General features: G+C 36.3%; 3 protein-coding genes across 4 annotated transcripts; 2 read left to right on the forward strand and 1 right to left on the reverse strand.

Annotated features, from left to right (window-relative positions):
* The first annotated feature begins 22 nt into the window (after nt 1-22).
* Nucleotides 23-2,143, forward strand: LOC126760652 (uncharacterized). Of its 2 annotated transcripts, none has more exons than XM_050476463.1 (4): nt 23-451; nt 529-699; nt 825-1,452; nt 1,514-2,143. In XM_050476463.1, exons 1-4 carry the CDS (start codon nt 439-441, stop codon nt 1,992-1,994), a joined length of 1,293 nt encoding a protein of 430 aa, XP_050332420.1. In that variant the 5' UTR covers nt 23-438; the 3' UTR covers nt 1,995-2,143. The 2 variants fall into 2 exon arrangements, with proteins under 2 accessions (XP_050332420.1, XP_050332419.1); XM_050476462.1 differs by having other exon boundaries at nt 28-451; nt 1,511-2,143.
* A 1,218-nt stretch (nt 2,144-3,361) lies between these two features.
* Nucleotides 3,362-5,716, reverse strand: LOC126760651 (pyruvate dehydrogenase [acetyl-transferring]-phosphatase 1, mitochondrial). Its single transcript, XM_050476461.1, has 7 exons — nt 5,558-5,716; nt 5,227-5,459; nt 5,016-5,160; nt 4,769-4,938; nt 4,524-4,713; nt 3,899-4,466; nt 3,362-3,834 (listed from the first exon to the last, which is right to left on the reverse strand). Exons 2-7 carry the CDS (start codon nt 5,359-5,361, stop codon nt 3,621-3,623), a joined length of 1,422 nt encoding a protein of 473 aa, XP_050332418.1. The 5' UTR covers nt 5,362-5,459; nt 5,558-5,716; the 3' UTR covers nt 3,362-3,620.
* Nucleotides 5,717-6,072: 356 nt separating this feature from the next.
* On the forward strand, nt 6,073-14,046 carry LOC126760637 (BTB/POZ domain-containing protein 7). Its single transcript, XM_050476424.1, has 5 exons — nt 6,073-6,719; nt 7,688-8,264; nt 8,328-9,239; nt 9,317-10,966; nt 11,032-14,046. Exons 2-5 carry the CDS (start codon nt 7,893-7,895, stop codon nt 11,170-11,172), a joined length of 3,075 nt encoding a protein of 1,024 aa, XP_050332381.1. The 5' UTR covers nt 6,073-6,719; nt 7,688-7,892; the 3' UTR covers nt 11,173-14,046.
* Nucleotides 14,047-14,834: the final 788 nt, after the last annotated feature.

Genomic DNA, 14,834 nt, shown 5'->3' on the forward strand with positions numbered 1-14,834 from the left:
TATTTTGTTTTCGGCAAGACAGATTTATTTGTTGTCGAACCCTTCGAACCTTTCTCATTTACGTTTTTGACATTTTCTTCTGAATGAACTGTCAAAAACACTGCATTAGCTACAATCACTGCTTTATTCACGTCAACATCGGACATATGCACATTTGACAAATAAGATAGATTCACTCCAAGATTTGTGGCTACGGTTGAATATTATAATTTATGATTAAAACTATTGTGTTGAAGTTCCATAAAAAAGAAGAAACAAAGTGTTACTTATAACTGAAAGACTTTGCTGCAATTTGAATGAAAACGGACGGAAGTTGTGTGGTGACCAACTCGCAACAAAGTCAGCGAGTACCGAGTGGCTACATTGCATTGGCGAGGAAAATTTAAAACCGATAAACAAAGAAACTATTTAAATAAAAACCGGATCCCGACTTGCAAAATGCAAACTCTTAGTGAGAAATACAATCCAAGCCTTTGAAAAGATTTCCCACAAGAATAAATCCATTTTATCTGTTATTGTCAATTTTAGAACGTGAGCGTAAACGATATCAAAAGGATACGGCACCCGCAGATGATATAATAACATTAATACATTTGGTACGCCAGAATCCTGCGCTATATAATTATAAATTAGAGCCTAATCAAAGACGGCGGATTGATGTGTTAAATGGTTGGGCCGAAATAGCGGCGAAAATTGGTAGTAAGTACTAGTAACTTTAAATTCCTGTCGTATGCTAGACCTTGCAAGCAGAGCTTTATACGTAGTGACGTTGAGGTGGTGATAACAGTATTTTTTCCAAATAAGATATATTCTTTCCATTTTAGACAGATATACTGTAGAGGAGTGTCGACGTAAGTGGAAAAATTTAAGAGACACTTATCACCAATACCGACTTCGTAAACCAAAACCTGGCGATGGCTTATCAAAATGGCGTTATGCCAAAGAATTAGAATTCTTATCGAGTATATATCAGCCAAAATTAAAATCACAACGCCATCAGAATTACATGATAGACACACAACGTTCGGACCTTCATGACCTTGGTGGACCCACCGTAGCAACTCGATTAAAAGAAGATCATAACGATGGCGGAATTGTGCACCATTCAAATCCGGCCATAACTCTAGTGAACGACGATGAGGCATTCATACTTACCACTTACGAAGAGAGTGTCACAGATGACGTTACAACTATTGATCATGGTGGTCATGATGACCCAAGTATATCTTCTCATATGGAGCTGACACACGATGATGATGATGTCGAAGATGTACAAGAAATTGTTAAAAACGAACACGGTTCGTCATTGGACGATGCAACTGGCACCGAAGTTCATTACGAGGAGGTGTGCATGTATGAAGAGGCAGGGAACGGACCTAGTGTAGATTGCGAGACCATTATTGGCTCAGGGGGAGTAGTGCGCAGCTCGTCGACAGATTCAAAAAATTTTGCGTATGAGAAATAAAACTTTTGCATTTATATTTTTGTAAAAAAAAAGATTTCTTTATAGAAGTACACACCATCATCATCACACGCACTCTACTGCTGATTCATTCACCTACTCTATGAATGACTTTTGCATCGAGTCAATACCCCATTTACCTAGTACAAGTGGTGGAGGTGGTGAAAGTGGTAGCGGCAGCAGTAGTAGTAGTGTAATTGGTGGATCGAAATTAAAGAATTTGACCACTTCAACAATTGTAACAACTCCCGTTGTAGTGAGCAGTAGTTCTAATAACCCTAATGTGGTGCAACAACAAACGGCAAATTCGTCCATTCTACAGTTACAGTCTCCAACATCTATGATGTATAATGGACAATCGCGCGAGGAGTTGGATTTATTTTTCGCTTTCCTCAAACAGAAGATGCAACGTTTTTCAAAGGAGGAAATAACTTTGATGCAAGTCGAATTTCTGAATTGTGTTCAGAAACATGAAGCTGAACGCAAATATAACGGAGGTGGTAGCGGAGATGCAACAATATTACATCAATAAGCTGAAATTGAATTTATTATAAATTTAAAATTTATATATCCAACATTGTTTGTAATTAAGAATTGTAAATGTTTTGTGTATTTAATGCGCATCATAATGCTTCTGAATAATATGAAAACATAATGAATAAATGTATTTAACAACACATACACAGAGGACTTGAATATAGCACAGGATCAAAGTCAAATCTATGTCTGAATTTAAATAGATCTCTGTTTATTTGTAGGTTCAAAAATGAATATCCATTTTTGATGAACAATAACCAAAACTGGGCCGCTCCACAGACACAATTGCACTTAAGAACTAAAACATTGAATCTAAAAATTGCAAAACATATTACAATTTATGTTAAAAAGTCAGCTTTCGACAACGAAAAGCGAGCAAATAAGTAGTGATGATATTCAATAATTATGACTAAAAACTACTATATAAAGAAATGTACAAGGAACATGGATTTCTTCTATTCAATCATTAACAAATTATTCTAACACGTAATTAAATAATTATGATTATCTATTTACACACAACTAAAATATTGTACTGATATATCGGGTGATTTTTTTAAGAGCTTGATAACTTTTTTAAAAAAAAAAACGCATAAAATTTGCAAAATCTCATCGGTTCTTTATTTGAAACGTTAGATTGGTTCATGACATTTACTTTTTGAAGATAATTTCATTTAAATGTTGACCGCGGCTGCGTCTTAGGTGGTCCATTCGGAAAGTCCAATTTTGGGCAACTTTTTCGAGCATTTCGGCCGGAATAGCCCGAATTTCTTCGGAAATGTTGTCTTCCAAAGCTGGAATAGTTGCTGGCTTATTTCTGTAGACTTTAGACTTGACGTAGCCCCACAAAAAATAGTCTAAAGGCGTTAAATCGCATGATCTTGGTGGCCAACTTACGGGTCCATTTCTTGAGATGAATTGTTCTCCGAAGTTTTCCCTCAAAATGGCCATAGAATCGCGAGCTGTGTGGCATGTAGCGCCATCTTGTTGAAACCACATGTCAACCAAGTTCAGTTCTTCCATTTTTGGCAACAAAAAGTTTGTTAGCATCGAACGATAGCGATCGCCATTCACCGTAACGTTGCGTCCAACAGCATCTTTGAAAAAATACGGTCCAATGATTCCACCAGCGTACAAACCACACCAAACAGTGCATTTTTCGGGATGCATGGGCAGTTGGCCACCAAGATCATGCGATTTAACGCCTTTAGACTATTTTTTGTGGGGCTACGTCAAGTCTAAAGTCTACAGAAATAAGCCAGCAACTATTCCAGCTTTGGAAGACAACATTTCCGAAGAAATTCGGGCTATTCCGGCCGAAATGCTCGAAAAAGTTGCCCAAAATTGGACTTTCCGAATGGACCACCTAAGACGCAGCCGCGGTCAACATTTAAATGAAATTATCTTCAAAAAGTAAATGCCATGAACCAATCTAACGTTTCAAATAAAGAACCGATGAGATTTTGCAAATTTTATGCGTTTTTTTTTTAAAAAAAGTTATCAAGCTCTTAAAAAATCACCCGATATATAGCGGTATGAAGGCCGAATAATGGCATGATTTTCGGCTAATCTGACTGCATTGAGGTAAAGTTTAGTTTGCAGCATTTCTACACAGTATAATCTATGTATTTTCATTGAGTTTTGTTATATATTCCGTATTAAAATAGATCACTGTAATCGTAATATCATCTCGATACAAACGCACCACATCTTGCGGCAACGAAAGATAGTAAGCAATTTTCGAATGTTCAATGCCGTAATCGGTGCCCCCCAAAGCATTGCGTATTAGATGTGTTGCGGAATTTTGATCCAGTGGTTTTCTTGCGCGTCCAGCTCTGATAAAATATTAATAAAATTCATTACATTAAATCAAATATTTCTTAAATTCAATATATATACTTTCGTTCTGCCAACAATTTGGATACGTCCAGCAATGTGACTTCGCCAGGTGGTAACTTCATAGGTTCCAGTACCTTTTTGGAATTTAAATGTTCGCCAACGAGACCTACAACTTGGGATGGTGTTAAAAAATCCCACAAACCATCGCTAGCTATAACCAAAAATTTATCGCTGGGCCCTAGTACATGATGCTGTACTTCTGGCAGCGCCGTTAGATAAGGTGGTGTGTAATAATGTGGTGGCACCGCGTGCTCCCCAAAAGTAGGTACAACATATTTATCCATTATTTCGTTACTCCATTTGTAACGGAAGTCTCCTAGTGCTCGTAAAGGTGCTAATTGACCCAATAAACGCTCATTACGTATGGCCGTGTCGTGCTCCTCTTTGGGATGCTCTTCTAAGATGCGTTGAACTTCCTTAAGATTGTCGGCGTTGTGCTCGTTGTTTAATTTTTTAGATTGCCACTGTCCGGTTTCAGGACATTGTATACCCAAGACTGCGCCGCAATCACCAGTGCTGGCAACATGCAAATTTAGCTGATCAATATGAGCTACACAAGCCACAGCGCCTAAAAGTAAAAACTTATTATCAATTTTAATTCAATGTACATATATTATAAATTTACCTGACATTGCTACCGACATTGTGCGCATATTTGTGTGTTTTAAAGCTTCTTTTGATAAGTCATCATCTAAACGCAAAAAGGCGTTGCTTATATCAAATGCGACATCTTGTGCTGCCTGTCCAGAAATAGTTTGCACATATTCCCTGAAGCTATTTTCGTAAATATTTTTTATTTCGGAGACGAAATCCGCCTGTTCACCAAAAAAATTATAAATAATATTTTCGAGAAATATACACGAAACTTACCTTATCATTATGGCATCTTAAAAATGATTGACTGTTGTAATCTTTGGTTATTATTTCATTCAGTGTTCCTCTGTCGATGGCCCCTGCCGCCACATATCGCAGCAAGCGTTTGGAAATAACTTGAGAGCAGGCGGGTCCACCATGGCCGTCAAATATTCCACATATGAAACCTTTAATAATTATTTTTAATTGACATGTTCAATTTTGAATTTAGTTATATAACAATACAATTATGTAAACGACTGACCATTTTTGTGTAAAAATGTGGCTTCGGTTCGGGAATCTTCACAAGGTTTATTCGAACTTAATTGATTGGATTCATAGCTACGTACTATGCTGTCATCTTCGGCAAACGTTTGGATGTATTCGTTTTCTCTCAAAATTAAGTTGATCTAAATGGATTTTACATATTATATTATATCTGCATAAATCTTTTGTATGTCGGTAATTTAAATTACATCGTACGGCGAAAGGTTTGGCAGCTGTGATTCTTGGCGGATTGTAATTCGGAATTGACGTATCGCACCTCCAACATTGGAACAGTTGCTTTGTCGTATACAGACGACACTGTTACGAAGAAGGAGTGTTAGCATCGAAAATTTACTGTATAATGCTGGATGAGTGCAACTTCCAAGTACAAACAATTGTTACCCTAAATGTATGGAACCTTCTTTTTTAAGGCAATGTTAGCCTGTGTTGAGAATAAACAAACAAAACAAAATATAATATTTAAGAAAATAGAAAACTGGTTCTCATTTTGATGAAGTTTGCAGAACGGATTCACCTTACCTTAGTGACTATCAAAATTTTAATTATTTTACACTTAACACAATATTAAAATAATAATATTGTTAATGAGTACATAGCTTTTAAACCGAAACTTTGTATTTTTATTAAAATACTATATATAAAACAAAATGCCCCTAAAAGGAATTTGTTTCTTTTATAATTTTGACATTGCCATATGAAACAACTAGTTGACACATCAAAATTTTTTGGCGAATATTATTAATGTTGCCATACTAATCACTTCTACTGATGTATGGCCATAATTTGACAGCACAAATCAAAATCTCAGATACCAAGGCTTACCTCACGTTATGTGCGATTTCAAAGCAAATGAATATACTACAGAGAACTTTAATTACAATTATTATGATCTACATTTTCTGTGCATGAGAATGACGTAAAGAGTAAAATGAAATATTTCAATTCTCGTAGCGTGTGTACTGCCTTACTGTACAAAAATTGTAATAGAGTTGTGTGTACACCTGTTCTGTCATAATTTTTTGAGGGTGTTTACGCGTTTTCTCCTTCATACAATCAGAGAGATTTTTCAATGCAGAGAACGAAAATTGTAGAAAGGAAAAAATGAAATTCGATTGAAAAATTATAAAAGCACGTATAATATGAGTGAAAATGTTTTGTCTAACAGAATTTATTTTGTGCACATTTGAAATATTTTTTGATAAAATGTGAAAAAGATGTAATGAGAAACTTGTTACCAATTGCCGTCGTGGTTTGAGCTTCGCTCGCTTCTTCTTCGTTGTCTACGTCTGCTTTGTGCTAGATATTTTTATTTCCACCACTAGCTAAATTTCCACCAATTTTCCTTCAATACTTCAAGTAGAAAATAGTGAAAAAGTCATCTTTTATAAACATCAAAAAAGATACAAGTGAAATAGATTTCTTAAATACGAGTGTTATACAAATGAAAAGAACTTGAAATTCTGTGTTTTTGTTGTCGCATTATGAAGGAAGCTAAACAGTTTTCTCTGTGTTGGATTGAATAGATTGTTAATTTCCATTTCATTAACATATCGGAGTAAAGACGAATATACATTTGTATTAAATGTAGAGCCAACAGCTGCATTCGCAGACAGCGAGCAAAGCAGCAATAGCAGAGTGCGAAGGCATTTCAACAGCATTAAAAGAAGCAACGGGAAGACAGGTAAAGTGGAAGAGAGCACAAGTGTTGTTCATATGAAGACATTTGGAATATAGTACTATGTGTGTGTGTTTCTGATTGTTTGGTAGGTTTGCTGCATATGTTTGGATTTAAAAATCATCACAAAATAACTATTTAAAAGGAAACGCGTAAAACTGCATTTTCCTACTACTTAAATTACACACTTATGCAAAAAGATTAAAAAGAAGGGACAAAAGCAAAGTTACAAATACTGGCTTATAAATAAGTGAAAGCTAAAGGTTGAGTTATCCTATAATACTTGAGTGCTTTTTTTCTGCTCTATATATACATATATATGACATTGTTTATGAAATATTGATATCTGGCATATCCAAGTAGTTATTTAACACAACTTCAAAATAGCTTGATTATTCTTATTTATAAGATTTGAACAATATTTTGGGTATGAGTGCGTGTATAGGTTAACTAAATTTGACCTTATGTATACGGCATATCTTTAAATCCACTTTTAGTTTTAAAATAATACTTATATTTTAATGGGCTTATTAATTAATTTTAGTTGTTTGTAAATTACATTTATGTATATATTTTGTGAGTACATGTACTACATACTATATAAAAACATAAAACATTTACGAAAAGATCAAATAATAATTAACTAATTGTGATTATAACAAGTATACCTCTAATGTTGCCAATCGGTTAAGTATTTTGGGATATCTTCGTCTTATATACTTTCTTCTGTTTTCGCACAAATTCCTAATTACATTGATAGATTCATCCACATACCCTCTAGATAGTTGTATTTACGTAGGTGCAATGATCAGTAGCGGCTTACCGTTTATGTTTCCGCTATTTTCCCTATAATCATTAATTATATAAGATTATTCTAAGTCTTCTAACCAATAATATCATGGAGGCAGCACCTCCCAAAGCAAAATAGTATATGTAAGATTTAATTTTACCATTTTATTTTCTTCTCGTTTCAGAAACAACTTAACTTTAGGTTCTTATCATTATGTTCATTTCGAAGAAAAACGTCTGCTTGTGTAAATATTAAGCAGATAGCATTCATAATAGTGTAGCTTTGTGAAGAATTTGTTGTTTGGTGCATTTGACGTCACCTCTAGGACGTGGTTCATGAAAACCTATTTACCGGCAATTGTTTTTCACTCCGCTTGATTGTTGATAAAAATGGGCGCAACCGCTTCGACCAGCGGTTATCAAATGCCAGCCACAAGCAGCAATGCTGGAGGTAGTTCCGGCTTGTTGCTGCCTTCTTCAGCTGCACTGACAGCCGGTGCTTCTGGTAGTGGCGGTGGGCCAGGTGGGAACTCCTTACTTATGGGCGCAGCAGGAGTTGGTGTTCCCCATTTTCGAGAGCAGCGTCGTAAGCGAGTGACGGGTTTCGCAACGCTAAAACGGAAATTCATACGTAGACGACGTTCTTCAAAAGCCTGTGATCATGCGCGTGTTTTGCGCGATTTCGTATCCGACTGGACCCCGTTGGAACTTGCAGCGTTATGTGAAGAGTATGAGGCGTTGGCTGCACTAAGGGATCTCTCGGTAATACAAAATAGCGTTACACTGTCACTTTCTTTGATATTGATTATTTCTACTTCATTTTAGGTACAAGCGGAACTGGCGCGTCCACCTGCAACAACATTTAAACAAGATTTAGCGGCAATTTATGAAATGAAAACTTGTACAGACTGTGATCTGGTCTTTCGTGGATCTATTTTTCCAGTGCATCGATCTATACTCTCATCACGATGCTCGTATTTCAGGGATTTGCTAGCCGGATGTCCAGGCTTTGGTGCACGCATTTGTCTCGAATTGCCAACTTCGCCTATCGATGTTCAGATGTTCTCATCACTATTACGTTTCCTGTACACGGGTGATCTTTGTCCACATGACCCAACCATTGACATAAATCTTTTGCGACAGTTGAGTGATGACTTCGGAACACCGAATCCTTTGGAACATGATCTTCGGTATTTGCTCGAAACAGGTGATTATGCCGATGCGGCTTTAGTGTTCACAGTGGAGGGCAACGATTACCATCGACCCGATTCTGGTAGCTCTGAGTATGGCTTTAGACCGAAACTGGAACTGCCCTGCCATAAGGCGATCCTTAGTGCTCGCTCACCGTTCTTTCGAAATCTAATTGCACGTCGGACGCGAAATATTGATGAATATACCGAACGTGCATTGCACGTTCCAACGAGGATTGTGCTTGATGAGACAGTAATACCGAAGAGATACGCGCGAGTGTTGTTACATGCTATCTACCTGGACACAGTCGATTTGACGCTAATCTTACGTGGTGCTGGTTCTGGTAATTCGGCGGGATCGCTGGGTGAGGTACATGCATTGACGAATACAGGACGTGCGCGACCTACGCCGCTGGAGGAAGCTATGGAGTTGTACCAAATTGGAAGGTTTCTCGAATTGGATATTTTAGCACAAGGTTGCGAGGACTTGATACTTGAGTGGCTAACATTAGACACGCTGCCCACAGTGCTTAGGTGGGGCTCACAGGTAAGTAAATAGTATATCGCGACAATAATAAAAAATTATTTTAGTGGAATTAATTAAATTTTCTTTATTTTATATAGCCTCATGGTTCGGCTTGGGTTTATCGACAAGCATGCCAATATCTGCGAGAAGAGTTTTCAGCCGTTATTGCGTCACCGGTGCTGCATCAACTCGATAAGTCGCAGTTGATACATGTGCTTCAGAGCAATTTTTTGCAGGCATCAGAATTAGAGGTTCTGCAGGCTGTTCTTAAATGGGGAGAACAAGAACTGATAAGACGCATGGAGGATCGTGAACCAAATATCGTGTCACATACTGCACATTCTGTGACAAGAAAAGGGGTCAAAAAACGAGATCTTAGTGATGTGGAGTTGCGAGAAATTCTTTCAGAACTGCTGCCATTGGTTCGGATGGATCATGTTTTGCCACCCAATAGTGAGGTTCTTGCGCAAGCTATTCGTCGAGGTCTTGTGAGTACGCCACCTTCGCACATGATTAGCGACGATCGGGAAAATTTGCGTGTTAATGCATGGATTCGGGGAGGAAAAAACCAGGGTCTTTTTGTGCGGCCTCGTCTTTTCATGCCGTACTTTGAAGAAGTGAAAGTATTGCTTGAAGATCGAATGGCATCGTCTCATCACCAAGCAGAATTGATGCGAATGCGGCGATCTCGACATCTGCCCGATATTCCCGACACATTATACATGGTGTCTCGTATAAGTGCAGCTAAAAAACCCAGCGTACCTACAGCGGCTGCAGTGACTGGCAAAGAGAGTGTTAACATATTGGCTGCAGCAGCTGCCATACCACCCCCCGACACACAAACTTTGGCAGCGTTACTCAAACGCGAACATAAGCTACATCAATCACCGATGTGTCAACGTGCACTGCTCTTGCCTCTTTCATCGAAACATGAAATCGATCGACAGATTCGCTTGCGAGTAGTCCGTGAGTTTAATCTGCCCGATGCAGTCTCAGATTTGCTTGAAACGTCATTGCTTAGCAAACAGAATGCTGCCAATGCAGCAGCTGCGTCAGCTGCAGCAACAACTGTTTCAGAAGACACCGGCATAACATCAACCACTCAAACTGATCCGACACTTATCGAAGATGACGATGAAACGCCCCCACCTTCTCCGGCGGCTGCAGGATCCGTGCCTCGACTGACCGTAGCGGGGGGATATCTTTCAACGTCCGTAGGCTCATCGGCTGCTTCTTCCACTTGTGGTGGTGAAGGCATACAACCATGTTATAGTCGTAATTTAACATTCCCACGACAGCACCCGGGCGGTTTGCTGGGTATGGGAAGTGGCGTCGGTATGGGAATGCTGACAAATGTCGGTGTTGGTGGTAGCGGAGCTCTTCAAGCGAACTATGCACGACTCTCAGCTTCTGTACATCATCGAAATGACCTGCCGGCGTTAATTACGGAAGGAGATTATCGTTTTCCCCACGGTAGTGCGTTGGGCATTAACATTGGAGCTGAGGGCGGTGGTGGTGCGGTCGGATGTGGGGATGGCGGCAACGGTGGTCATTTGTCGGATATGATGCCCGATGTTGCAATGGCAACAGCGTCATTGGGTCAACTGCATTTGGCGAATAACTCCAATAATAGCAATAGTGGAGATATGCATGAAAGTCTACAACTCGACTTGGGAGACGGATCGAGTCACATAATGGGAGGTGGTGCACCTGGTGCAGTTGTACCAATGGGATTGCGTAGCATGCAAGTAATATTAATGAATAGCTCACTTTTTTTATTATACTAAATGAATTACACCAAAATTTTTTTTAGCACCAGCTGCCACCCAGCAACTATCACCACTTTATGCAACGCTCAAATTCACCATTCGACATGTTAAGGCAAGGTCAACATTCACCAGCTCCACATCCACCACCTGGGACATACAATTCAGGGCCGCCCAGATTCTTATAGAGTTTGCGGGTGGCCCCCGATCAGGGCCTTTATTTTAGCATGCCTTTTTGAGACACAGACACAAGAAAATGAATCCAAAATTACGTAACGGGCATTGTTTTATGTCACGTCAAAACTGTGCATATCGAGGCTTGCATCCAGAATAAGGAACGTTTACGCATTTTTCGTTTTAACATTATTTTATGTGGAATGAGGATAAGATGGTATCCACCTGCAATGTAAACCGTTATGACAAGTGGAAAAGTTTCCTTATGCTCAGTTTCGATGTGCTTGGTTTTTTTGTTTTTAGAGAAAAAGCTGCGAAAATGACCGGACCAAAACCCAACATAATACTTATGTACTTATCGCTATGTGGAAAGATATAGCGCTACTCTAGTGTGCACTTCATTAACTGTCGTCATATAGCTACGAATGTATCATACTTAGCTGTGATTTTTTGCTTTTCACAATTCCACAAAATACTCGGTTATTCCTTCTGCTTATTCGTGTTTGTTTAGTTTGTTAAAAATTAATATTGTTCCGATGGACAACTTGCATTTTCAAAAATTATATATTTTGTTAATATTGCCACTCACTTGATGCAAAACCTTTATAAAAACAGATCAAAACGAAAAATTTAATTAAAGCATAGCTTATTTGTTAGCTGAAAAATAGCACGCTCCGAAAAAGGTAAAATCGTACATTTCAAGAAATTTATATAGTTTTCTGTTAAGATAAAGATGACTATCGAACCAATTTTCAAGAGAAGACCAATTGTAGAATCCTATACAAAATTTGACAAATGTGGAAATGTAATTAGTTTGGGAAATAAGAAATGTTGTTAGAAACTTTGCTTCATATGTATGTAGGTACCAGTTTAAAAAGAAAAATACTTCTACAATCTATTCTATATTCTATAATTTCACATTTTATTTTATCTCATATTTTTCATAGAAATCAATTTTTTCTTGAAATCTCATGCTAAGTGTGCATTCCATGTAAAATGTTACACCTTTAAACTTCGTGGACTGAGTTCATTTACTTATGCTCAACTATGTTCGATTTTAGGCTTTCTTGTTACAAGTAAAGTAACAACGTGTTCAACATTAGCCAGCCTGTACAAATATTCATTTTTGAAAAGTGCACTATATCTTTGCCCATGGCTGTATAGGTTACATCACTCGAAATTCAAAAAAACGCTAAAATAAGGGACGCACATGAAATGGAGTGAAGATGAAAACAACAACACACTCGCACATTAAAAGTTAATCTAAGTTTAGTCGATTTCAAACGGCGAACGAAGTAAGGTGCGAAAAGGTGCTTGCTGCACCTTTTTATATTGTAAAGTAAAGTAAAATGCGCAAATGTGAAAGAAAGAGTTCGTCTAAAGTAGCGATCAGACCAATATTTAAAATAATTAATGGGTAATTGAATTAAATATTAAAAAAAAGAAAACAGTGTAGGGGTTAAAAGTGACTTGTGGATATATGTACATAATATATACATACATATAAAATATCTGAACTGGCATATACACTTACGAAAATTATTTACTTACAAATAATTATACGTATAATTGTATAAATTACATTAAATATATATGATGAACTAGATAAAAATGTTAATTTTAAGCAAATAAAACACAATTTGTTTTGAGAGGTGCGTGTGAGTTATACAACTTTGGATCCTGCTGAAAATTTAGCAGAGATCTTCATATAGATTAAAAACAAAAAGAAAGAAATCTCAAAAAAAAAAACATTCTAAAAAGATTCGATAAAGGATTATAATAAATTTATATTAAAAATGTGACAAGTTCTATGAATTATTTTAACTTATGCGTTCATAACATACTCTATGTGAGCCAGATAAGAAAACTAAAATGAATATTTAAATATGTGCAGTAAAACTCAAACTAATTTTTTTTTTTTTTTTTTAGAATTTTTCATTGCATTTTTTCTTTGCGATTTCTCTTTGAATCTACCTATTATTTATAAATCTAAATATAAGAATGCATTCGAATATTAGATCAAATGGTTTTCCCTGAAGGTACAATATAATTTTTGTGCTAATACTTTTAAGCAAACCAACTGATTTTTTATATTGCTGTAAGCCCTCGATTAGAATAAATTCGAATAATAAAATTTATTATCGTCAAATTGACAGCAGGTCTTTCGTCAAAGATTTACGTTCTGTCGTAGACTTTTGATATGAATATGTTTACTGCGTCCTTTAGGAACTTATCTTATTATTAATTATGAAGGCATCTATCTATCTATATATGTACATATGTATGTATATACACACGTACCTATGAAATAATATTCTCATTTCATCTACACACATACATATGTATGCATGTGTATGTAATATTAGCTAATTCAGTTTTGACTGTTTCATTATTTTTGAAGGTTGGCAGATTTCTATTTCTGCGTAATGCAGAACCTTCTTTTTAATGTACCTACTAAATAAGTTACCATATACTTGTAATAATGAAGTGAAACCTACTTTAATTTCATAAAATATATTTATTACAATTCTAATAATAGGTAAACAATACGATTATCTAAATATACATACATACATACATATATCCTACACATGTTTAAAATTAAAATTGTAATTTACATTATAATAATGCAAAAATTCGCAATGTTACGACAATTTATAAGCGCAAAGCAAGCAAATCTCTACCCCTAAAATGGAATAGTCTAAAAAGCAAAATAAACAGAGACAAAAAACAAAAAAAAAAGAAAATACAAAATATATATAAAGGCGCTAAATATGGAGTACTTTTAGCATACAAATATTGTATTAATAAATTATATATATAAATATATGAAATTATAATTGCATTGATAAAAATAAATATAAAAATAAAAATAACATAAAAGAACACGGAATATCGTTTAAGAAATGTTGTATTTGAAGAGAAAAAATAATAAAACAACAAAATGTACAAAAAATACTGTATACTGTCCTAAGTTCTTTGACCAAAATGAAGAAGATGGCACAAATGCAAATGTTAATTAACTGCACAAATCTAAATCTTAGATACTTAACACCCACCCGCGTTGCATGTCCACTTGGTGTATACCAGAAAATCCAGATATTTTGTGCGTAGGTGAGAGTTGGTGTCAATGTATGAATTTGCAATTAGATACACTCGGTCATCAAACGGGATGACCATAAGTATTTCAAGCCAATAAATCAAGACGGCATCTCTCGGCAATTATTTGGAAACAAGTTTAAGAAGCTCGAAATTAATAATTGAGTTGCCTCAATTGCTTGTCGCGTATTTTTCGTAAGTTGTTGATTGTTTTCCAAATATGCTGAGTTTTTTATATACTTATAGCATATACTATTTTAATATGATATCTTACCATTTCGAATGTCCGAAACGTCAGCTAAGCATCAAAAATTTAAAAGCAAGACCGCAAAATATTTAAAATTATCAACATCAGGGATATACATACATACATACTATGTACGATTGAGTATCGGTGGATTCATTCTTTATAATGCTTCTAAGGCACATTCGAGCTGTTTCCATATATATTCCATTAACTTTTAATTCGTGTTATTTTGGGCTTGGGTTTAATGTTAATAATTTGTCAGCTTCCCAAAGACATGCAAATTCATGGTCGGAGTTTTATTTCTGCGCTTTTCAAACACAATGAAAGAAC

The sequence above is a fragment of the Bactrocera neohumeralis genome, chromosome 5 (genome assembly GCF_024586455.1).
Source record: "Bactrocera neohumeralis isolate Rockhampton chromosome 5, APGP_CSIRO_Bneo_wtdbg2-racon-allhic-juicebox.fasta_v2, whole genome shotgun sequence".
In the NCBI taxonomy this organism is placed as follows: Eukaryota; Metazoa; Arthropoda; class Insecta; order Diptera; family Tephritidae; genus Bactrocera; species Bactrocera neohumeralis.